The 25,293-nt window shown below is 54.8% G+C and overlaps 1 protein-coding gene across 1 annotated transcript in view; it reads right to left on the reverse strand.

Annotated features, from left to right (window-relative positions):
• The window catches only part of Bicra (BRD4 interacting chromatin remodeling complex associated protein), a 69,176-nt gene that overhangs the window by 18,849 nt on the left and 25,034 nt on the right, over positions 1–25,293 (reverse strand). Inside the window, exons 2-5 of the mRNA XM_027945740.2 lie at positions 5,646–5,746; positions 3,880–3,925; positions 3,736–3,778; positions 1,563–1,628 (exon numbers count right to left, since the gene is read on the reverse strand). Of these exons, the coding sequence (XP_027801541.2) occupies positions 1,563–1,628; positions 3,736–3,778; positions 3,880–3,920 (150 nt within the window). The 5' untranslated portion in view covers positions 3,921–3,925; positions 5,646–5,746. The remainder of the gene's footprint in view (positions 1–1,562; positions 1,629–3,735; positions 3,779–3,879; positions 3,926–5,645; positions 5,747–25,293) is intronic.

Here is a 25,293-nt window from a genome sequence, read left to right on the forward strand (position 1 = left end):
CCCGGCACCACATAGAAATAAGTTAATAAAACAAAGTATCGTGTCCAACTACAACTAAAAAATAAATATTAAAACAAAAAAACAGAAAGAACACTCCAGCCAGAACGCGCTGGCCCTGCGATGTGACCCCAGCTCTGCCAGCGCCTGGGTGGCAACCTGGGGCTTGCTTAGTCTGACTTCAGTTTCTCACGGGTCCCATCAGCAGATGGTAATAAAAATGAATTTTTAAATAGTTCCTTTTTATTTTTTATTTTGAGTCAGGGTCTCACTAAGTTGCTTACGGCCCCCCTGAATTGCTGAGGTTGGCCTCAAATTGCAATCCTCCTGCCTTGGTCTCCTGAGGTGCCAGGATTATCGGCGTGCGCCACCATTCCTGGCGAGTTCAACATTTCCAAAGCCCTTTTCAGCCTGAGGGGGACACAATCCAGGCTGCGCGTGTGTGAGCTGGAGCCCCACGGGCGGTATTTGGGCTTGGAATATGTCACCTTCACTAATCTTAGACCAGATAGTGGATCAAAACCTGTAACTTGAAAGTTCTGAATGAACCCACGGAGGGCTTAGAGCAACGCCCAGAACAGCACACGTGTGAGAAACAGAGCGGTTATTATTGTCCCTGTTTTTAGTAAAAGCCCAGCAAGAGGTGCTGCTACATCCTCCTTCCAAGCAGGGAGGCCACCTGGGCCCCAGCTGGTGAGGACAGAGGAGGGGGCACCGCAGGACAGGGCTCTGTTTGGCCAAACTGAATGAGCACCTGGGAGGCCACTGTGCCCTGGGGTTCTAAGGCCAAATGGTACGAAGTGCCAGCCTTAGGGACAGTGTGAGAACTCACCGACACCAGGTGTGAAATGTGCTAGGAACCCAGCCGGGGACCTCACAGGTGAAAGACTGACAGTTACGATGGGAATAACAATCACAAAATAATAAAAGTACAGGGTTATCATCGTCTCAGGTCTATACACATAACAACTCTGCCGGGACATGTTGTTGTTGTTTCTAAATGTAAACATTTATATCATGAAAGGCAGATTACTTGGAATATAATATTACAGTCGCTGGAAGAACTAAATGGAAATTAGCATCCGCACCATTTGTACCTTAAAATACCGAGAGCCGGGCGCAGGGAAAGAGGCCAGGGCAGGGGCCCGGCAGGTGCTCCAGTGCGTCCCGAGTTCCCCACTCTGAACTTTGTGGTCACCACACCTTCATCCCCCAGGCAGAGACATGTCTGTGTGAGGAGGCCCCTCCCCAGGCCACCCTGCATGGCTAAGCCGGGGCAGGACCCCTGCCTTCCCCCACCCCTCTCTCCAGAGCAGTGTCCCATGATGAGCCCAGCTCCCAGAACTGCTCTGCACCAGCTGGCTCAAGGACATGCTGGCCTCACACACGGTCAGGGAAGTCCAACCGCGTGGACTGCCCCACCTTGTTCCTGGTGACTGTTCCCTGCATTGGCTCATCAAAGCCTCCAGGGGACACACCCAGGCTTTCCCTCTGGCCTTTGGGGCCTCCTCCCACTGCCTGCTTTTTGAGCAACTCGAGCGATGACTGGGAGCGTGGACACTTACCCCAGGACCTTCATAGAAGGCACTTTGGGACTCCCCAGGGGCATCCAGGAGGTCATCGCTGTCCAGCTGCAACAAGACCCGTCCCCACCTAAAGTTAAAGGTCAGCAGGGCAGGCCCAAATTCTAGAGCAGTAACCCTGAAGACAATTTGGGGTTATTCTAGACAAAAAGAGGAGGGTGAGGTGGAGGGTATAGGAACCTTGGCCCCAGAGAAAATGGGCTTGGTGGCCCACTCAGAACCCAAGGCACCCCAGGCCCAGGCCAAGCCCCAGGCTGGCCTTCAGGGCTCTTCTGGTGTCTTCCTTGGACTTGAGACCTCTGCCTCGGTGCCTGTGGCCAAGCCATGCCCCTGTCTTTGGCCCTCAGTCTCCGGCAGCGTGTCCTTCGGGTGCTGCCTGCTCCCGACCACTGCCCTTCCCTCTCACCAGGTCACCCCTTCTCCACACAGCTCACTACCTAACACACCACGGTGGCCTGTTTCTGAGAGGGTGAGGCCCGGTTCTGAGTTCCAGGAGCATCTCTGGTGCCTAGAACAGGCTCTGGCATCCATACTTAAGGGCCCAGTGTGGGTCTGTCCATGGCTGAGGGCTTCTAAAATTTTCTCTCAGCTGAAGGTCTCTCCAGAACCCCAACTAGCACATCCAACATCCCACCAGGAACTTCTGGAATCTGCCCTGAATTTCAACTCTTAGAAACACAGCACTACAATCCATTTAGTTGCTCAAGTCAAAATCTGGTAGTTGCTCGAGGCCCTCTCAATCGCCTGACATCAAATCCACTAGCAGTTCTATTAGTTCCACCTTCCAAACAGATCCTGAGCCAGCACTTCCCACCCCCCACTGCCTGAGTCGAAGCCAGGCCAGTGTCTCCCGCTGCATTTGCGCCAGCTCCGCGACTTACTCGGTACCTCTCCTCTCTAGCACGGAGCTCATCCCCTCCCTCTGAGCGTGGGCCAGACTTAAGGACTCTCTGCTGTGAATACAACATGACGGAAGCGACCATGCAGGACTCTGGAGACTGGGTCATAAAAGGTACTGTGGCTTCCTTCTTGTTCTTTCAGATCATTCCTCTGGGGGAACCCTGCTGCCATGTCCTGAGGACACTCCAGCAGTGCCACGGAGAGGCCCACTTGATGAGGAACTCAGGCCTCCTACAAGCAGCCATAGGCAGGAGTCATGGCAAAAGGACATTTTCTAGCCCCAGAGAGCCCTCAGATGACACAGCCCCCGTCAATGTTTTGATTGTGCCATCATAAGAGTCCCTGAGCCAGAAACATCCACTTAAGCTGCCTGCAAGTTCCTAAGTATCACAAACTGTAACAGATGTCTCAAGTCATATGGAGAAGATTTGTTGCAAGGCCAGAGAAAACTACTAGAGCTGCTCATAGCCTCACCCTTGCTCCAATCTCCAGGGTGAAAACTGAATCTGGGATTCTCTTGCTCAATAACCCATGAGGGCTGCTGTCATGTTCTGAATGAAGAATCCAAACTCCTTTGTCAGGGCCTCCCAGGCCCACATAACCTGGTGACTTCTGTCCACTCCATCTTATGTCCTACTAGTTTCCCCTTCAGTTTGGCCCAATCAACCTTCTTTCTGTTCCTTGAATATGCTACTCCCTTTCCTACCTTTGTATCTGCCAGGAGCACTGTGGCTACTTTCAACATCATCCTCTCTGACCACAGCAGCTAATGGAAACTCTCATCCCTTTCATTCTTTTAATTGTGTGTGTGTGAGTATGTGTGTGTGTGTGAGTATGTGTGTGTGTGTGTGTGTGTGTGTGTGTGTGTGGGTGGGTGGGTGTTTGCATGCGTACGCACCCACAGATGCGCACACATTGCCAGGGAATGAATGAGGGCCTTGTGTATGCTGGGCAGGTGTTACACCACTGAGCTACACTCCAGCCCAAACCTCTTTCTTGTGCAGAAGACATCATTATTTCTCACCATATTGTGCACAGAGGTTTCATATTACCTTTATTAATTATCGTCTTCTTTGCTTAGCAAAGAGATACATGTGGTGTAAGGGCAAGAATGTACTATTTTGCTCATCAATATAACCCCAGTACCTGGCTTATACAAAGCACAGAGCAGACATCTATTGAATCAAGGGGACACGTTTCACTGCCAATTCCATAGCTCTCTATCCAGGAATGCCTCTCTCTGACCCATATTTACCTTCTCGGATCCATGCAAGAAGTCATTGAGGGCCTGAGGGTCACTGAAAGAGAGAAAAGGAAGAGACACTGAGGAGGTGAGCTGGGAGGGGGAAGGGGAGTGGGGTGCTTGAGAGAGAGGGCGGGTGGGGAACCCATTACTCACCAAATCACGTCTAGTAAGCATCTCCCATCCTCATCATCCATCGCCACTGGATGGGGTGGGGTCAGGAAGAGGGCGAGGGAGACAAGGTTAGATCGTGACAGTTTGCTCAGTCCCCTCCCTTCAGGGGAGCCCCCTGGAGGGGTCAGAGTTTCTGCTTCCTTGAGTTTGTGGGGACAGATGAGAGCGGGTGCCCTCCCAGGCAGAAACTCCTGACCAAAGACAGCTCCCTTTCCTCATCCCCAGACTCCCCCAAACACCTGAGGATGACAATGACAGTGACATCAGCTGGGACCACACAGGCCCTGTGCTAAGTGCTTTAGATGCATTTAGCTAAATGAGTCCTCTCGGAAGCCTGTGTGTTGCGGGGGGGAGTGCTGCCACCTCTACTCTGCAGAGGAGGAGCTGGCGGTGCCAAGATGGCTGCTCTCTATTGTGCAGCAAGCAGGTGGCAGAGCCAGGCCCTGAACCCAGGGCGCCCCAGGCCTGCTCTTCACCAGTGTGCTGCCTGCTCCCTGGAGAAGGGCCTGGCTCAGAGTGGCATGTGGTAGGGGTCTGCCCCGTGAAGGAGCAGATCAGGGAGGGAGGGAATTGGGGTGGGGCCTATGGCCCCAGGTCCCAGGCCCCAGGCCCCCTGAAGGCCATGCAGTGTGGTTCTCAAGGAAGGGAAGGAAATGGGGGAACCGAGGTGGAGGAAGGGGAGAGGGGCCCATGGGGTGGGCTACCCTCGCTGTCGGAGTGATGAGGATGGCGAGGGCTAACGTTTGCTGAGCGCCTGCCTCATGCCGGGCCTGGGCAGGTCACAAACGTTAGCCTGTCACCCCCGTGAGGAAGGGGTGTTCCTCCCCTGTCCCTCCAGACTGCCATCTTCCCATCTCTAAAGTTCATCCAGCCGCACCCCTCCCCCTAGACAGTGGACCCGCCCGTCCTTTCACCCACCCATCCCTTCCTGCCCCCCCGGGTTCCTTCTGCCATCCCCCTTCCCTAGGGACACAGCAAGGGAGACAGAGTCCTCCAGCAGTGGGGGCTCACAGTCAGGCCTGGGGGGCTCTCACCTGCTGGTGAGTGCACGTAGGGGAGGGCCCTGAGCCCACTGAGGGCTTGGTGACTGCACAGGCAAAGCCCCGTGCGTTCACGATCCTGCAAGCTCTTTGTGGGTTCCAGCCCCTCACCCCAGTACACCCTCTGGACGTGCCTAACAGCTACCTCCTATGGGCACCCTGACCCACCAGCCTCGAGTGCTCTGGGATGGAAAGGAAGAGTGTGGGCCGGGGCCTCCAGTGGAGGCTGGGGCTTCTCTGAGAAGTGCCAGCGGAGGCTGATGCAACCCAAAGGCCTCTGGCCAGAAACATGCCCCAGCGACACACTGCATATGCTCCGAGGTCACAGATGGCCCCCCTGCCACACAGCGCAGAGAGCCGCATAGCTGGGGCACTCCTGGCTCTGCACATGGGTGGGGATACACGCTCTCCTGCCCCACCGCCAGCCCCCACGGTGCTTCCTTCTGCCACAAGCCCTGCCCTCCCCAACTAGCCAGGGCGGCCCACCAAGGCCAGAGCTGCGAAGGATCTGGAGGAAGGGGAAAAGGGGCAGTAAGGTCCTGTCTGCAACTGGCACGAGGCAGGGGGATGGCCCAAGTGACCTAGGCTGGAGCAGGAAGAGCGGAAGGAGGTCGCTAAGATAGATTTTGCCAAGTGGGAAAGTTCCTTCCTCATCCCACAGCCATGGTGGACCCAGGGAGGGGCACGGAGGGATTCTTCCCTGGTTACCTGCGCTACAAACGAATCATGAAGGGAAGGAGGGGGTGTCCGCTCCAGATCTACGCGGGGCCCCCCGCTGGGGACTTGGAGAGTGTCCTTTCAGGGGCCAGCTGCAGAGAGAGAATGAGAGAGGTTGTGAGTGAGACAGAGGCGCAGGGTCAGGGATGGGTCAGCAGACAGAGAGGGGGACAGAGGAGATGGCGAGGGCTGAAAGGGCAAGGCTAAAGGGGTCGCAAGGACAGCGGGGATGAGCATGAGCTGAGGCCATGCGGTTCCCAGCACACAACACCACGTGCCAGCCACCCATGGCGTGCACCAGGCTGCAGCGCGTGCACCGGAGGTGGTCCCGGGCAGGGCCAGTTCTCCTTCCTCAAGGCCACTGAGTCCCACAGAGTTGTCACAAGCACTGAACTAGTGAACATGGAGACATTGCTCCTGGAGACAAGGGCAGGTTTCTGTCAACCAGCCCAACGTCCCCCAGGTTTCCCCGTTTCAGGACCCCCCTCAGCAGACGCTGTGGACACACCACAGGGAGCCGCGGCCTATGGGCCTGCCGCCTCCATGGTGCCATTCTAACTGGCAAAATTGTCACCAAAAAGCATAATGACATGAAAACATGGCACTAAAAGACTGACAAGAGGCTACTATGAGCTGAAATGAAAAGGCCGGACACTGGGAACTCCAATTTTTCATCACACTAGACCCTTTTGCACGTGACCAGGAAGGTACCATTTTCGCAAGTCAGTGAACTGCCCACAGGGAATCTGTGAGGGGCGAGGACAGACTGCAGCAATGACCATAAGAGCGGGCCTACTGTGCGCCAGCCCCTGGTGCGGGCATCAGGGTGTTCACTCATCTCTCCATCTCAGTCCCTACGAGGCAGGTGCTTACCACCCCTGTGTGTCGATGAGGAAATGGAGGCTCAGGGAGGGTGGCTCTCTGGTGAGCGGCCAGGGTGGACACCAGACAGCCCCCTCCAAACGCTGATTATCAGACTAGAAGCAAATACACGATTAGGAGGCGGCAGCATGTGTCTCTGCGTCACTTGTGGAGGCCTGAGACACTCGGGGTTTGGAAAGCAATGGTGGCGCAGCAGAGAGGGACCACAGGCACAGCCGGACTCTTGCCCTCTTTAGATCCTAGGCCTCAGAAAGACGTAGAGAGCTCTGTCAAAGACCATGGAGCAGGCCCCTTGGCATCTGGAACCCAGGCGCGCTGCCCGTGGCTGGAGGTGCTCCCCAGCTTCAGAGGGCTTGCAGACCTTCTCCCTCCCTCTGCTGCTGGTTTCCAGCCGGGACCAAGCTCTGAGAGCTTCCTGCCAGCAGAGTCGGGGGCAGAAGAGCATCCTGTGGGTGATCTCCAAATGGGAACTCCAAGTGATCTATGGGAGTTTTCTTTTTGAGATGGGGTCATGCTGTTGCCCAGGCTGGCCTTGAACTGCTGGGCCCAAGGGATCCTCCTGCCTCAGCCTGACTGGCTGGCCCTATAGGTGTGCCCACTGTGCCTGCTTCTGAGAATTTTTTATTCATGTGTTTTTATTCCAATGGTAATATTAAAGAAAAGAACAGGGAATTTTCTGGACTGAGGAAAACATTCTGCATTGTGACTGGGCTGAGGATTAAGACAAACACCAGGGGTTGAAGGAGACAATCAATCTAAGTGTCCCCTGGGTTTATGATGAAAATGAGGAATTGCGATGGAGATTCTAGGTGTCATGATGGCTTCGTGTTTTCCCTTTTGCCTTCCCTTTAAGAGACACCCCTCCAGCATCTGGTGGGGGCGGTGACAGCACCACCTAGTTTACTGTACACCTACGAGCTGTGGGGGCTCAGGGCCTACTGTCCAGGACTAGGCTGCCAGCCACCAAGGCTATACGTGAGAAAGTCCGAGTTAGTTAAAGTCAAATGAAACCAGAGCAAAGGAATGAACAGGAACTTTCCAAAGAAAATACAAAAGGTCAATAAACATAAAAAGATGCTTAGCATGATGGATCCTTAGGGAAAGGCAATCAAAACCACCAGGAGACTACCTCACACCCACGAGGGTGGCCACTTTCAAAAAAAAAATGCAGAAAGTAACAAGCGATGGCCAGGACACCGCGGCGGAGCTCAGCGCCGGCAGGAGTGGCAGGAACGTGGCAGAGTCCGGCAGCCCCTGCACGCGCTCAAGGTAGAATGACCACGTGATCCTGCAGCTCCGCCTCAGGACACATCCGCAAAGAGCTACCCGTGCACCCATGTCCACAGTACCGTTCACACACGGCAGCAACCAGCGGCCACCACGGAGGAATGGACACGCAGAACGCGGCGCAGGCGCGCGGCTGGGCCAATGCTGGAGGGAATCCCGCACCACCCGCAGGAGCCCGCGCGCATCGTGCTAAGTGAAACAAGCCGCGGGGCGCCCGGAGCGGTCACAGTGGCCACGGGGGTTAGGGTAGTCGCAGCTTTCCACTGGAAGGCTGCAAGGCCTGGGGAGATGCGGCGGTGGCTGCGTGGTGCAAACGCACTCGACGCCACTCCAATGCACACTTCCGACGGCAAGTCTGGGAAAGCTGGTGATATGTGCACCTTTACCACCACGAAAAACTCTTAAGGAAAGGCAATCAGGAACATGAGTTTTAAATAAATAATATTTAAATAAAAAAGTTAAACAGAATTAAGCACAGTCCTCAGTTAAGCCAGGCACAGGGAAAGTGCCCGACTGCCACTGGTGGCTGGTGGCCTCCCCAGGGCAGGGCCCAGGGTTGGACACCACCCTTAGCAAGAAGCTTACCCATGAACGTGGTGGATGGAGCTGGCTGCTGGCCATGGGGCTCTGCCTTTTATTGTTCTATGTGGTATATTTCTGAAGAGGTCCATCATGAAAAATTTTAATTAAAATACACTTTAGCCAGGTGTGGGGTGCATACCTATAATCCCAGTTATGCCTGAGGCTGAGCCAGGAGGATGGCAAATTTGAGGTCAGCCTCAGCAACTCAGCAAGGCCCTGTCTCAAATTTAAAAACAGGACTGGGGTGGGGGTGAATCTCAGTGATGGAGCAGCTGCTGGGGCTTAATTCTCAACACATAAATAAATAAATAAAAGAAACTTTGCTACTCAAGAGTCCACGTGTGGTTGTTTACTTTCACCCCTACCAAAACGTCAAGGAGAGGCTATTGCCTGTTAAGTTCCCTGCATAGCAGTGGCACACAGTAGGGCCACAATAAATACTTATGGAATGAAAGTGTGAGCTCATGGGGGAGTTCAACAAAACCGTTCATTTATTTAAAGAGCAGCCTGGTGAAAACGCATTCACTAAGCACCTACTGTGTGTCTGGCACGGGGAAGAGCTGTGGACATCTTGAAGAGCTAATGCAGACCCAGTCCTTGGCCTTGGCAGCGTAGTCGGTAGTTGTGAACTGAGGATGGCTCTGGACAATCGCTGCCACGCCACCCTCCTGTACCCAGAAGCTTTTGCAAAGCAACGGGGCGGGGCAAGCTGCTTGCGTGCAGAGCTGCCACCCAGCACTGCCAGCGCATAGGGGGGGGGCTGCTGTGCAAGACTGGCCCTCGATGGCCTGCTCCTGTAGGCATGGCCACGTGACTTGAAATGAAATGGAGCGTCCCTTGAGAGCAGAAGCTTTAAGAGGCATCCCATGGTTCTGCTGACTCCCAGGACAGAGTGGACAAGAGTGGGCATGTGGGCAGAGGAGGTCCACCCGCAGCAGGCAGGCACACAGGCGAGCCAAGCCTTTGCCAAGGTAAGTCTCGGAGAGCCGGGGCTCACCTGTGGTCCAACCTCGAGCTGCGTAAGCCCAGGCACAGGGCACATGGGGCACCTGGGCACGTGGGGCCTCGTACTAACAATGTGCCCAACACTCCACTGTGAGGGAGGAATGGGGCTGACTCACACTTTATGGAAAACAGACTCAGAGGGGGTCAGGACACTGGCTCCAAATCATACCGTGGGGCCAGAATTTGAACTCAGACCCTGTGATTCAGAAAACCTCATCCTTCACCACCACGCTATAAAAAGCAGCCGGGCCAGGCCTGAAGACCACAGCCAGCCTGAGAGCAGCAGTGACGCAACAATGACAAAGTGTCCTTCCAGAACACCGTGTGAATTCCTCCTCCACTTGTAATGCCATCGGAGTTCTGCGCTGTCATCAAGAGCTGTGCGGGAGCCAGGCCGCCTCGCAGGATAGGGAGCTACAGGCCCCGTCAGCTCCAGAACCCGGCTCCCTGTCACTTCTCAGTAGGAATTTTAGTACCTCTCCCATTCCCTGAAGGAAAAAGAGCAAAAGCCTGAGAAACCATGTCACTTGGTGTCACTTGTGGCATGGCGTCTACCTGCTGCTCTCCCCACCTCCCCCTTGCGTGCTTGCAGAGCCGCACTGCTCGGGGGAACACACTTGCCAACTCCAAGATGTAAACAAAGCTTGCTCTGAGCCAGGCCTTTCCCAACTACGGGTCACGCCTTGGAAGGTTGTGAAATCAAATGAGCAAGCTGTGACCCAGAGTGTCTTCCACCAACAGCGTGCAGTCAAACCCACCAAGAGAACACTCCAGTGCTCTCGCACAGGAAGGGCTTGTGTTTGGGGAACTTCAGATCACATGCCTCTCAAACATACTGTGAGCTGTGGTCACACAGCCTCCAGGTAGCTGGACTAAGCCGGGCACTCCAACCTCCTTCCCCAGGTATCCACGCTCCCGCCTGTCTTGCAGCTAGAGTAGCCACAGAACCACAAATAACGACACCAGGTGTACAGGCCTGGCATCTGCTCTGTGAGAAGGACGGGGGACTCTGGCCGACTTGGACCGTGCTTCTTCCAGAATGCAAATCAGAGCTTCTCTGGAAGGAAGTTTTTTGCTCCCTGCTTATAGTTCTCAACAGAGCTGAGGAAAGTGGAGCTGTGGCAATTATCTCGAAACCAGAGGACAAACCTGAGGCTGGCTGGTCACAGTGGTGCCCGCCTGAGGCTGAGGGAGGAGGATTGCAAGTTCAAGGCCAGTCTCAGTAACTTAGCGAGACCCGCAGCAACTAATTGAGACCCTGTCTCAAAAACAAAAAGCGAGGGAGCTGAGGCTGTAGCTCAGTGGTAAAGTGCTTGCCTCACATGTGTGAGGCGCTGGGTTCACACATAAAAATAAATAAAGATACTGTGTGTTCATCTACAACTAAGTAAATATCTTTTAAAAATAAATAAATAAATAAAAAGTGAGGGGCTGGGGTTGTGGCTCAGTGGCAGAGAGCAAGACTTGCGCATGTGAGGCACTAGGTTCAATCCTCAGCACCACATAAAAAAATAAAATAAAATAAAGGTATTGTGTCCATCTACACCTAAAAAATTAAAAAAAAATTAAAGGTGAAAAGACCCAGCTACAGCTGAGTGGTAAAGCATCCTTGGGTTCAATCCCCAGTTCAAACACACACCCTTGAGGCTGATAGGACCCCGGGGGGGGGGGGGGGGCGGCTGAGAGGGAGGACAGGGCTAGCGCCTCAGTCGCTCCTCACAGAGTTTGCTTCCAAACTCTCAGCCCTCGCAGGTGAGGCCCACTGTCTGGCTTTCCACTCCTGAAGGCAAACCCAACGTGACGTCAAGGAGCTGGCATTTCTAGGTGTATCTGCAGTCCATGGCAAGGGCTCTCTGCTCTCGTCTGCCACGGGTCAAGGACGCCTGCGAAATCAGTGACCGAGAAGAGAGGCTCAGGTGGCAGGAGTGGGCTGGAGGGAAGGGGCTGGAGCAAGGCCCGCTGCGGTCAGCTGCGAAGGCCGTCAGGAGGCCCCAGCGCAGCCCTCCGCAGGGTCTGCCGCACTCTGGGCCTGGGCTGCTTCCCCACTGGCTTGGCCAACAGCACGGGATGCATGTGACACTGTGTGTTTCTGAGCCTGGCACACTTCCACCCTTGGCCCAGCTGCCACATGAAGTAGCCCAGGCTAGCCCACAGAAGGATGAGGGACACGCCTGTCACACACCCACCCCTTAAACAGCCAGCCACGCCCTAGAAGAACCGCCTGTGTGGCCACACATCAAGCCTGGCCAGGAGCTCCGGCGAGGCCCAGTCGAAGCTCTGACCAGAGGATCAAGGTTTGTGTGCAGCCACCAGGGCAGGGTGTAATTCCTGACGATGGCTGTGACAGCACTTTCAGGCCCCCACAGCCTGCCACCATGTGACTGCTACTTCCCTCTCATCGGGGAGCCGGGGTAGGACAACTGTGACAGGCCTGGTGCACACAAGTGTCACTCTGGCTTCTGAAGCAAGATCAGCAGAAACACGTCAAATTCAGCCTCTGCCCTGCCAGCTGTGACACTGACCCTGGAGGCCTGCAGCCCCAAGCTCAAAGTCCACTGTTCTGGGGCCACTGTGCCCTGCGGGAGTCCTGGTGAGAGTCCCAACTTCTCCTCATCCCAGCTCGGGAGCCACGCATCCATGTGAGCGGGCTGTTAGCTCCTAGCCAGGGTCGCTGCCAGCCTGTCATCCAAGCAAGGTCCCAGACAATGTGGGGCAGAGACCTGCTGCGCTGTGTCCAGTTCCTCCTCACCAGATCTGCAGCGGGTACCAGTGGTGCCTCGGAACTGCCACGGGCACTTGGCAACACCGCCCAGGGCCATCTCAAGCGCTGGGCTGTTTGTCTTGCAGCACAGCTAACTGCTACAGCCCTCTTGGGGACCTAGGACAAGCCTTGTCCCCCACGGGCCCCTCCACTCTACCCTGCTCTCCAGGGACCAGCCTCCCCTCGGCTCTTCCCAATGGCTCCCAGCCTGCACGGGGTCGGCTCAGTCACCACCGGCCGCACCTATTGTCAAAATTCCTCATCAACTGGCGAATCAACACTGCCCAAGTGACCTGGCACCCCCCTAATTCCTGCCCAGCCACAAACGTAACCCTACCTGGGATGCTGGCCAAAACCAGCCCGACATCAAGGGCATCGGATGGTCCTGGTTCTGTCCATCTGCCCTCAGCTGCCACCACCTCCTGTGCGGTCCCCATCCACCAGAGCCAAAGCTGCCAAGCACGTCCCCAGGCCCAGGTGCTGTTGGAGAGCTACACCCTCCTTCACCCTCTCTGTGACCACCAGCAGACAATCCCGTGCCACCTCCTGGTGAGGAAACCCTGGCATAAAAGGGTGTGGAATTTACCCAAGGTCACTGGGAAGGCAGAGCCAGGATTTGAACCAGGTCCCCAGCCTCATACGCCCGTGGGAACCACACGAGGACGTCAGCCTGCCCTACCACACCACCCCACGTGGCAACCCCCTGTGACACCTTCCCGGGCCCCACCTCCTGCAGTAGCCCCGCCAGGTCCTTCCCCTCGGAGTGTCCTGTCCAGCTCACACCCAGGACAGACGGGTGCCACGGCGGCACCTCCGTGCAGCGCGGGCTCCACGTAACTCAGCGCCCACAGGTTCCCTCCCGTGGTGCATCTCCAAGGACCTGCAGGGGCTAGAAGGCCACATGCACGGGTGGCCCCTGGGAGGACGAAGGTGCGCTTCTGCTTGCCCCCCTTCGCCAGCCAGGAAGCCGGGCTCTCGAGAGGCTGGAGCCTTCTCGGTGCTGGAGTATAGGAGGCAGGGAGAACACTGCGAAAGGGCCAGATGCAGGGCGCCCGGGCGGGCGGGGAGACGGAGGAAGAGGTTCCACTGACACCCACAGACACGGGTGGCCGGAGGCCGTGGCTCTGGGCTCTGGGCAGACGGAGCCAGGAGAAGCTGAGAGAAGCCAGGGAGACGCGGCCCTGCTGCGCACCTGGTGCCTGAGTTCCAGCCTCCACGGGAATCACCCGCATGGCTTTTCAGCTACAGAATCTGCACTTCCAACAGGTCCCGGTGATGCTGATGCGGCAGGCAGAGGCCACATTCGGATTCACTCATCACTGTGCCCACCCAAGAGGACGAATCACAGTGAGGGAAACTTCCTTCCTCGGCCTCCTCTGCAGTGAGTGTGAACAGAGGAAAAGTTCACACTTGGATAGAAAGGCAGAGCCTTGCCTTGGAAGACTGCTTGCCCCCTTCCTTCCGTCTGCTTGAAGGACTGCTGTGGGCCTGAGGACCGTGACTGGGGCTGCAGCAGCCATTTTGCATTCCTGAGAGGAAGGCCCAGAAAGTCCAACAGACACAGGCCCAGTGGCCTGGCAAGCCTCAGCTGCAGAAGTCACTGGGATGGCTGTCTACCAGACACCTTGTTCCAGGGAGAATTTTTCAAAAACCTGATTGACTAAAATGAAACACACACTGACTCCAGGAGCCAGCAAGTCCACTCCAAGGGATTCACCAAGAAGCAAAAAGTGTGTCGCCAAAAACATTTGGTACAAAGTATCTCCATGATGGACTGACTCATAAAAGTCCCAAACTAGAAAGAGACCAGCATCAACACTGTCAAATGGACAACTGTGTGACAGCCACACACGGCTCAGTGGTAAAGAGAATGAACTTGGGCCACTTACGACAGCATGAAAGAGCCTCAGCTGGACTGAGCCGAGCAAGGCAAGGGGGTGCACAAGACGACACCCCACGTGAGCTCATCTGTGCAAAGACATCAGAGGTGTGCTAGCCTCAGGAGAGGGGAGGGAGTACTGACTGGGAAGGGCATAATGGAACCTTCTGGAATGATGGAGATGCTCTGCACTGAGGCTGGGTGATGCTTACTTGGGGAATATTGGGCAAAATTCACCAGGCTGTGCTCTGAAGGGCTGTGCGATTTCTGTGTGTAAACCATGTCCTCGGAGAGCGTGGCCTGCTGGCGGGTCTTTGTCGCCCATAGCCGGTGTGTCCATAGAGTGGGCTTGAATGCTGAGTCAGCAAGTCCGCAGGCTGCTCTGGGGGATGCAGGGTTAGGGTGCCAGGAGCCGGGGTGTCTGAGGGACATGTGGTCTGTGCATGTTTGTTTTCAAACACCCCAATTAACACAGGCTGCTGTGTCACAGACCTCACAGCAGCAGCACTGTCACCTCAGGCCTGGAGAGCTTAGCCAACATGCCTTTTCTCCATAAGACACGCCAGTCTTCCTATGCTTAGGGACACTAGCAGCACTTTGTGATTTAGCTGTTTCAAGTGTCTTCTGCAAAGAACAGAAACGTGGGAAACTGGGTAGTAAACAGACCCTGGGAAGGGCGCGTGTGGCTGATATGAGGTGAAGGCAGGCAGAGCTGCCCGTTGGGCCTTGGCTGGGAACATGTGCACGGGAACTCGGGTTTCTCTCCGTCCCTTATGTGTCTGCAGACAAAGCACCGGCAGCACTGATCTGGGGTTATAAAGAAACCTTAGCAAGCAGACAGATTCAAAACTTGCTATCCTGCGTGACTGCGGAGCCCTGCGTGTGGCAACCCATCCGAGATGAGCATGCGCCTGCCAGTCTCCCCAGGAGCAGCCTGGGATCGTGCGTGGAGAGGCATGCGGTGGGGAGGTGTTGGCAAGCTGCTGGGAAAGTCCACTGGCACCCAGTGGAAACAGGGCAGATAAATGATGGGCCACCTAAAGGGGGACACTGCTGCCACTAAGAAAAAGAATGAGAGGATAAGTGGCCAGAGAGCACTGGAAGGGAGCTCGACAGGCCGTCAGGGAGATGCCCGTCAAAGCCACAGGAGGCACACCCTCTGGGGGGAACTACACGGGTGACAGGTGCGGTGACATCCCGCCTGGCAAGTCCTCACAGGGCTGAGCTGACAGTGACACATGGTTCTGCCCTGCTGTTTACACCAAGAGACATGAAGACCTAGGTCCACAGAGACTCGCACGGGTCCCAGGAACCATTGACAGCCCGACAGATGCACAGGGCACACCCATGCGAGTGGGCACTGTGTGCCGGGGCGCCAGCATAGGCCACAGCACGGCAGGTCGCGAGGACACGAAGGCGTGTGAAGGTGCCACGCAGATGTCGCACCCTTCCACTCACAGGATGTCCAGAGGCAAACCCAGAGGCAGAGGTGGATCAGCAGTTGCCAGGGGCTACGGGATGGAGGGGTCCAGAGGGGCTGCTGGGGGCCCAGGCTGCACCCCAAACCACTGAACTGTGCCCTTCAGACAGGGGATCTCACGGCAGGTGAACTACACGTCAACAAGAGTGCAGCAGGAACAGAACAAGGGTGTCGTCTGCCCGCCACAGGAACAGGCTTCCCGGCTCTGTCACATGGACACTTAAGGCACAGAACAGCCCTGAAACGCTGCCATCTGCTGAAGAGGAGGGAGGAGGAGGCAGAGCGTCTACCCGAGACGTTTCTGTGTGTCTCCAGGACTCCAGGAAGGCCGTGCAGGCCAGGGTTGACCACAAGGGGACCTGGAGGACGGGAACAAGGAAGGGGACTAAGGCCCAGGCACAGCGGTGGACTGGCGGGTGTGTGTTGGGGGTTCCACTTTGTATTTCCCAAGTTAATTTTTGATTTTGAAGCCATGCAAATGTAGTAGCCTTCCCAAATATTGACAATTTTTTTTTAAATCCATTGAAAACTTCAGGAGTCTCAGCCACAGTCCTCAGGGAACAGTGACCAGCGGCTGAGCACAGAGACTAAAAAGCCACAGGCCTCCTGGACACCAAGGCCACTGTCAACTCCCAAGCCCTCCCTGGCCCTGCCTCTGGTGTCCGCAGGAACCCAGCAGCACGGGCTCTCCTGGCATGGAGACAACCCTCTTCCCTCCCTGCCACCACCTTTGCTATCAGACGTGGCCCGAGGCTTTGCCATCCCCCGAGTCCTCCACAGCCTCACAGGGCAGAGCAAACTGTCCGCAGAAGCAGCAGGCTCATGCCCACCGTGGGGCAGCAGGAGCTGAGGTGTGAGGGCCAGGTGAGGACGAGCGCCTGGGCAGCTCCCACATCCCCTCCTTGGCCAGTCCCCAGCCATGGCACCAGGACCAAGCTTCCTCCTGGTTCCTGCTGATCTCACAGCCAGCACCTCCTGCCTCGCTCCCCTGCTAGCCACGGGGACCTGTGGGGACTGCTGGGGCTCCCGCCTCCTCCCCAGTCCCTTCTAACCCTATCCCCAAGCATGAATGCGCTACTTTTTTCCAGGCCATGTAGTTGCCCTTCTCAGGATTCTTTGCTGACTCCCTATTGCCCCCTAAAAATGCCAAATGCTTTATCGAAGGTGCCGGGGAGACAGCAGTGAGGAAAACAGACATCGCTGCCCAAGCAGGTGAAGAGGAGGCCAGAGGGACAGTGAGAGCCTGGAGGGCCACGGTGAGGACCGCCCTTGTTCTGAGTGAGTCCAGAGCTGTGACCTGACTCGGGTTTGCACAGGGTCCTTCTGGCTACTGAGCCAAGGATGGCCTGTGGGAGGTAAGGACTGAGGTAAGGAGGTGACAGTGATGGTACAGGCAGGAAGCAGTGGTGGCCACAGAGGAGGAGTGAATTGGTCAGACTGTGGGTCCAATGGCAGAGCACAGGGGTTCAGAGGTGAGCTGTAGAGGGCCGTGGGGAGGACCAGAGCCAAGACCCCCGCAGAACCTGGGGGATGGGAAGGTGGGGCTTGAGTCCTTAGTGAGATGCACAGTCTCCTACCCCTCAGCTGTCACCTCTTCAGTTGTGACCACTCCTCCTATGGATCGGATGGCCCCCAAACTACCAAGCACCTTATTAAGAGTCACCTGCCAGCCCTAGACAGAGCAGGTAGGGCTGCTCAGAACCTCAGAGACAGAAGGAGAGAGGGAGGGAACAGGAGAGGGGGAGGCCTGTGCGAGGACAGAACCTCGAGGCTGTCCTCCCAGCAACACTTCCTGTGTCTCCTTCCCACCCCAAACCAGACAGAGCTTCCAGGCTTACATTTGACTTTCAATCCTTCAGTGATCCTAGGACTGACGGGTGTGTGGTATGAGGCAGGAATCTGATTTTGTCTCCTTCCATTCGGGTGACCTGTTTATTTTTTGTCCTCCCTTCCATTTACCATGAGTCTTGTTCCCCACCCCACCCCCAGCTGACCAGCAGCCACTTTGGCCTCCCACCAGACATCTGTATGTACCTGGCTCTCCTCCTGGGCTCTCTGCTCTATTACACTGGTAGAAAGTGTATTTCTATTTATTCCCAAATCTTAAGAGATAAAACAAATTAATGTGGACAGGTCTTCAATACAGGGATTGAGGCTAGACAGAGGAGATCAGCAGAATAGGAAACAAGGCAAATCCAAGAATGGCACTAGATCTCCTAGGAAATCCACTGACATTCCTTCCTTGATGACATGAATTAGCCAGCTTTTTGCTACTGTAATGAAATATATGAAGCAAGTTACTTTATAGAGAAAGGATGGGTTTATTTTTTTAGCTCAGTTTGGGAAGCTGAAAATCCAAGCAGCACCAAAAAGATTCTTTTGAGGGTCCCCCGGGGGCTGTAGCACATCATGGCAGGAATGCATACCACATATCTTTGCATATGTGATCTATCTTTCCTTATAAAGCCACCAGGATTCAATCATAAGAACTCAGGACCTAGGGCTGGGGCTGTAGCTCAGTGGTGGAGTGCTTGCCTCGCATGTGTGAAGCACCAGGTTCAATCCTCAGCACCTCATACAAATGGGTAAATAAATAAAGGTGCTGTGTCCAGCTACAACTAAAAGTTTAAAAAAAAAAAATAAGAAAGAACTCAGGACCTAATCTACTGAATTACTTCTAAACACCCTAGTTGGATTAAGTTTCCACTTCCTTAATGCCATTAACATAACACTTTGGGGATTAAACTCCTTCATGAGTTTTGGAAGGGCAAATCAGCCTGACACATTCCTGGTTTTTCAGTATCCATCCCACTGGGTCAATTTATATGCTATACTATCAACTTAAAATTAATCACCACAAGAAAGACACAGACCACACCAAAAAAAAAAAAAAAGATTAAAGACAATAATGTATATTATAAGTACTAATAAAAACGTTTTAGAAAGATAATAACGTATAGAAACTAAAGCTCAAGTAACATGATTCCATCAATATGAAATGACCATAAGGGGTAAACCATAGAAACAAAAATCAAAGTAGAGGCGGCCAGAGGGCAGGGAAGGAGGGGTGAGGACTGGATGCTCAGTAGGTACTGGATTTTCTGATTAAAAATGTTCCAGATAGAAAAAGGGTGATGGTTGCAAAACACTATCACTGTAGTAAATGCCACTTGATTGTACAATTTAAATGGTTAATTTTATGTTGTATGAATCTTATCTCAAAAAAAAAAAAACCCAACAATTTAATGGAACCACAAAATAAACATGGAACAGATAGTTCCATTTCTATTCAGAACTTTTTATGAAACACAACACAAAGTAAAAGCAGGGATGTTTTTAACAGAATAGGCAAAAAAGTTGGCCAAAACTTTTAAATTATCAGAACATTATTGGAAATAATCACTACTATTGATCACTGATAAAACAATGTTATTTAAGATTTTTTTAATCTCCCTCAATGCCTTTAAACTTACATTTGCATGACTGTTTTTTAATGTATTTAAGTGTGGTCATGTGTGCACACAGTTTATTAATAAACAGGTGACAAGCCGGGAATAGTGATGCACGCCTGGAATCCCTTAGGACTCAGGAAGCTGAGGCAGGAAGATGACCGGCCTCAGAAACTTAGCAAGACCCTGTCCCAAAATAAATAATAAAAGGGGGGCGGGGGCTGAGGTTGTGACTCCGTGGTAGAGCACTTGCCTAGCATGTGTTAGGCCCTGGGTTCGACTGGCAGCACCATATGTAAGCAATTAATAAAGGTCCATCAATAACTAATAAAAATATTTAAAAAATAAATAAAAAGGGCTGGTGGCAGCTCAGTGGTAGAGCACTTGCCCAGCAGGAGCCAGGCCTTGGGTCTGATTACGGGCCCCAAAATGACAGTAACAACCACGACGAGGATGGTGGCCATGGGGAACGGCTGGGCCGTGGAGCCGGAGTCCGAGGGTTGAGTCCCACCTCTGCCTCCTCGTTGCTGTGCGCACCTCGGGCGAGGCTTTGACCTCCTTGTTTCCCTCGCTGTAAGAAGAAGTTAAACGCATGCTGCACACGTGAAGGTACATGTTCACCTTTTTTTTTCTGCCGGAATTTACTGCCTTGGCCAAATGACCATGGTCAACGACACAGCGGGAAGCCACGCTGACCGTCACGTAGCCGTCATGGCCCGGAGCCCTTAGGCGCACTGGGCTCTCTAGGCGCCCACCCACTGCCCGGCTCCTGCCAGGAGATCAGGGCGAACCCCAGGGGTCAGAGGGCAGCCAGGAGGGGCTGGGACAGACGACCCAGGGCCAGGCAGCACCCCGCAGCGCCCCGACGGCCAGGCAGCGCCTCGCCAGAGGCCGGAGCAGGGCAGCAGCGGGGTTCTCGGGACGTCCGACTCCACGCCCAGCCTGGCCGGCGCCAACCTGCGGTGGCAACGCGGACACGCGAGGAAACGCGAGGCTGCACCACGCCAGCCACAGAGGAATGAGCCACAGTCACGCGCATCGAACGCACCACGGCGACAGGAACGCATCGCAGCCACGAGACAACACGCCTTGCTCACAAAAAGGAACGAGCCAGTCACGCAAGTCAATGCACCATAGTCCCCCGAGAGGAACGCACAGCAGTCCCGCGAGATTGCACCAGTCCCGCGAGAGGAACGCACCATGAGAGGAACGTGGGGCGGTCACGTGAGACGGTAACACTGGGAAAACCAGTGGTGGGTGTCCCAGACGGTGCCCTTTTCGTGACTTTTCCACAAACCTGAAACTACTCACAAGTAAAAAGTTTACCTTAAAAAAAAAAAAAAAAAAAAAAAACCTGGGCGTGGGAGTGTGGGCGCAGGGGTAGAGCATGCGCCCAACAGGCGGGAGGCCCTGAGTTCGCACACAGCCACTGAAATTTTTTAAAAACCTGAAAAACTCAGCCTTGTTCAATGAAACTGGAGAGGGAAAAAAAGGTGCTGGCCACGGAACCTGATCTGCTACTTCTGAGAGGCACTGAGCCCCTGGGCCTCTGCCTTCTGGAATAGAGTCTTGGGCCTGCCCACCCTGTACAGCGCCAAAACAGCTTTGCTGCGTGGCCCCACCAGGTTCTGGCCCTTCTCCTTGGCTCTTGTTCCCTGCAATCTCATCCTTGCACAGCAGCCAAAGAGATTCTGGTAGAACCCAGGTTAGCTCAAGGTTTCTCCTTTGATCAGAACCCTCCCTGGCTCCCACCTCTCTCAAAGCAACATTCCAGGTCCTCAATAGGCCACAGACCCTGCATGATCTGTCCCCACCCCTCCTGTTTCCTCACCCCCTGCCTTTTCTCCTCTATCTAGCCTCCTCCACATGCCTCCCAAACACTAGGACCTTCCTCAGGACCTTTACACATGCTGCTCCTCTGCTTGGAAGGCTTTTGCTCTTCCTCCCTTTTCTCTGCTGCCATCAGGTCAATGAGGCTCAACCCATCTGGATTTATAATTACAACCACTGCCCTAACCCAGCCCTGCCATCCCCCATCCTGCTCTGCTTTTCTTTAAAGCACTGATCACTATCTGACTAGCCATAAATGTGATTTATCTTTGCTCTTGCCTGTCTCCCCCAGGAGGGGTGAGTTCCAGGTTTCTGTCTGTTTTGATCACTTTGTGTAAATACTGACCAGATGACCCAACAGGGCTGTTCTCAGCAGCCACAGCTGGTGTTGAACAGGGGAGCAACGGGAACAGACGCGGCTGGAGAGGGGAGAATATCCACAATCTGACCAGAGATGAGAGGCGGGGCTCAGAATGGGGGCCACTCAGAACTAGTGAGGCCCAAAGGACCCAGAGGGGACCTGCCATCTGGAGGTGGAGAGGAGGTAAAGGTCATGGGCCAGGTCACAGCCAGGGTGGCCACCGTGGCTTGGAAAAGCCCAGTCTGTGGGGAGGGTGGTGACACTGGGCTGCACAGAAGGCTGACCAGAGGGATGAGGGCACGAGGGGGCAGCAGTGGGAGTCAGCCATCCCTCCTGGCTCCGAAGGACTCGCCCACCGGCCCAGGAGACTCTGACTGGTTATCTGCACCAGAGGTTCCTGCCCGCCAAACGCAGGGAGTGCCCCCGTGATGGAGAGAACCCAAGACAGGACGATGTTGAGGCGCTCACGGTGAGTTCCTCACATCAAGCCCCACAGGACCCCCCGCAGGGACAGGACCAGCGTGGCTGAGGTCGGGCCTGCCAGGCACAGGGAAGAGGGCACTTCTCAAGACCACAGCAGGGACTGGAAGGCCGAAGCCAGCAGCAAGGACCGCAGGGAGGCTTCCAGGCCTCGTCCAGGAGGGACGTCCAGGAGGGACACGGGACAAGGGCCACACGGGGGCCAAGCAGAGGGCAGCCATGGGGAGTTTTCCTAGAGCTGGGGTCGCTCTGTGTAACTTCGCCTTTTTGAATGAGACAATGTGGACCACAGCACATTCCAGAATGTTCCTAGCACCCGCTGAGTGCAAGCAACCGGAGGCCCAACAGGAGAATCCATGACAATCACAAAGCAGAACCGGAGCCTTTGTGCACTGCTGGGAATGTAAAATGTCGCAGCTGCTGGAGACAATCTGGCAGGTCCTCAAAAAATTAACCTGGAATCACCCAGAATTCCACTCCCAGGCAGACACCCAGGAGGGGTAAGCAGTCCACACAAAAACCTCATAAAACCCCCAATGGAAGCAAACTGTGTCCACCCCGTGATGAAGGAATACACAAAAGGGAGTCCACCCAGAGTATGGAATACTACTTACTCAGCTAGAAAAAGGAACAATGTACCAATATATGTGACAACTTGGACAAACCGTGAAGATACTGTGCTGAGAGAGAGAAATCAGCCGGAGGGGAAAAGGCCACATCATGTACGAGCCTGTTTGCATGAAAATGTCTGAAACAGGTAAATCTATACAGACAGACAGATCCGTGGTTGTCGGGGGCAAGGACAGATGGCAACAGAATTAGGGGGTGATGGCCAAGAGACGCAGGGTTTCCTTCTGAGCTGATTGATTATGGTGACGGTGTGACGACTGAGGGAACTGCCCACGTGAGACGGGTGAACTATACGGGATGATGTCCCAGTAAAGGTGTTTATAAGGCACTGTGTGTGAGAGGGGCTTCATAACTGCCAGAGGAATCTTCTTTTCACAATAAAAAGAGGAAAGGCTACAGGCTTTCTGTACTGGCCACACGAGGCACCAGGTCATTACCCCTCTGCAGACTGGAGACTGTGGCAGCCCCTCCGCCAAGGGCACCAGGGCCACAGGGCAGGTCTGCTTGGAGCCTGGCTCGGGGGGTCTGTGGTCGGGCCCTCCCCAGGCTCTGCAGGAGGCCAGGACGGGCTTTGGCCTCCAGAGAGGTGCGCACTGCCATGGCCTCCTGAGGGTCCAGTGTGGCACCACCATGGCCAGCACTGTGGGCACAGGTGGGCGCTGCTACACTTTCCCACGCGCCAGGCCCTGGACAGCCCTGGCCCTGGCCCTCGGCTGCAGCCCCTGCTGCTTTCTCTCTAGGGATGTCGTCCTGTCACTGTCCAGAATCGGCAGACCCCTCCCCTCCAGGCCCACGCTTCACCTGCCTCCAGCTGGCTCCCTGCCCCTGGCTGGTCCCCACAGGGACACTCTCACAGGGTGGCTCTTTTCGTTCAGAGGAAGGTCCCCACCAGGGCACTCCGCTCCTCCACCTGCCCCCAGCTCACTCCCCTGGCCCCGCGGCCTCCCCAGTATGACCTCCTCCACTCTGGCTGCTGCCTCTGCCCGGAGGGTTCTCCCCAGGGACAGGCCGTCCATTGCTTTGGCTCCTTCAGCCCTGCTGAAATGTCACCTCTTAACCGAGGCCGTCTCCGCCAACCCCACCCCCTGGGCCTTCCTCTCGAACACTGACCAGCATCTGCTCAGTGACTGACCCATGGGCACATTCACTGTCCTCTCTGAGGCAGACACTTAGAAAACACTCGGTCACCTCTGGGTAGCCACCTACAGATGTGCAGGTTCCATGCTGCATAAGCCCGGAGAGGGTCCTGTTATGGTCTGGATGTGAGGTGTCCCCCAGAAGTTCACGTGTGAGACACCAGAAGGTTGAGGAGAAACGACTGGGCGGTGGCCTCAACCTGACCAGTGAATCAACCCTGATGGCATAACCGAGCGGTGGCTGGAGCGGCTGGTTCGTTGGGGGCAGGGACATGGGGTGTACATTTGATATCTGGAGAGAGGAGTCTCCCTCTCTGCCTCTTGATCGCCATGTGAGCTGGTTCCCTCTGCCGTCCCCTCCCACCATGATGTCCTGCCTCACCTCGAGCCCCGAGGAGTGGAGCTGGCTTTCTGTGGACTGAGACCTCTGACACCGTGAGCCCTCAAACTTCTCCTTCTCTACAGCTGTTCTGGTCAGATCTTTCAGTCACAGCTGCGAGAACACGGAGTGAAACAGGTATGCTCTCACTTTAGGACACTAGAGCTTTGTACGTAGATGACCACAATGTTCTGGCAGATGGCAGTAAGGGCCACAAGAAAAGGTTATCTGTTTTGCTGTGACAAAACTGGAGGACTAAACCCAGGGGTGCTTCACCAGTGAGCTACATCCCCAACCCCATTTACTGTGTGTGGAGACAGCGTCTTGCTAAGTGCTGAGGCTGGCCCAGAACTCTCCTGCCTCAGCCCCCCGAGTCACTAGGATCACAGGATGCACCACTGCCTTCAGTGGGTCATCTGTTCCTAATTCCAAAGCACCATCGGGCTTAGGGTCATCTGGTTAAACATAAGGCAAACTGCTTCTTCAGAGGCTGCCACACATACTGGACTACTTGTGTTCTAATCTCCTGCTAACACTAAGCAGCTCTGTGACTTTGGGCAGATTACTCAGCCTCTCTGTGCCTGTTTCCACCTCTGACAATAACCATGTCACCACAACAAGATCATCAGGAGGATTAAATTAATGAATAGGGGAAGTTCACGGACCAGGCTCACAGGATGTGAGCATTACTATACTAGTGGCTGCCATTCTCAAATCCCTGGGCTCAGGCTTCAAAACAACATGGGAAAGACATCCCTCAGTGCAGTATGGTTCAGCCTTGTGTGTGGGGCTGGGCAGGATGGCACACACCTGTAATCCCAGCGGGTGGGGAGGCTGAGGCAGGAGGACTGCAAGTTTGAGGCCAATCTCAGCAACTTAGCAAGATGCTGTCTCAAAATTAAATGGGCTGGGGGTGTGGCTCAGCGGCTAAGCATCCCTGGGTTCCACCAAAATAAAACAAAAAATAGCAACTCCTGTGCAGGTGAGGCACGGCCTTGGACTTGACTCGGGGTCCCATGCCAAGCTCATGGAGGCTGGCAATGCAGGGAGATCTTTGCAGGTGCCCTGGAAACGTGGGGGGTGCTTCCTGCAGGAACTCAGCCCTGTTCACCTAAAGACCTGAGTATCCGAGTCCTCCTCGGGGGGACAATAGTGTCTACTTAGAAGGGCAGAAATGCAGGGGACAACCCGCAGTGGCAGAGCTTCTCCCCCCAGGATACAACCACCAGCCTGTCCCCGCAGCCCCGGTCGAGCCTGCCCTCCTGCGCGCGCTTCCCCCCTTCAGCTCTCAGAACGTGCCCCTTATCAGAACCAGAATCGACGCCGCAGAGCGAGGGGAGAGCAAGTGGGTCCAAGCAGGAGCAGGGTTGCAAGTCACTTTGGCATTCTCTGCACTTTTGGAAATCTGAATATTTCATTTTTTCCCTTGTCTTTCCTCTATTGTCCAATGAGCTTGGGTGATTTCTTTCTCACAACGTCAAGGCTGTGTTTGTAACTT

The sequence above is a fragment of the Marmota flaviventris genome, chromosome 18, assembly GCF_047511675.1.
Source record: "Marmota flaviventris isolate mMarFla1 chromosome 18, mMarFla1.hap1, whole genome shotgun sequence".
Taxonomy (NCBI): domain Eukaryota; kingdom Metazoa; phylum Chordata; class Mammalia; order Rodentia; family Sciuridae; genus Marmota; species Marmota flaviventris.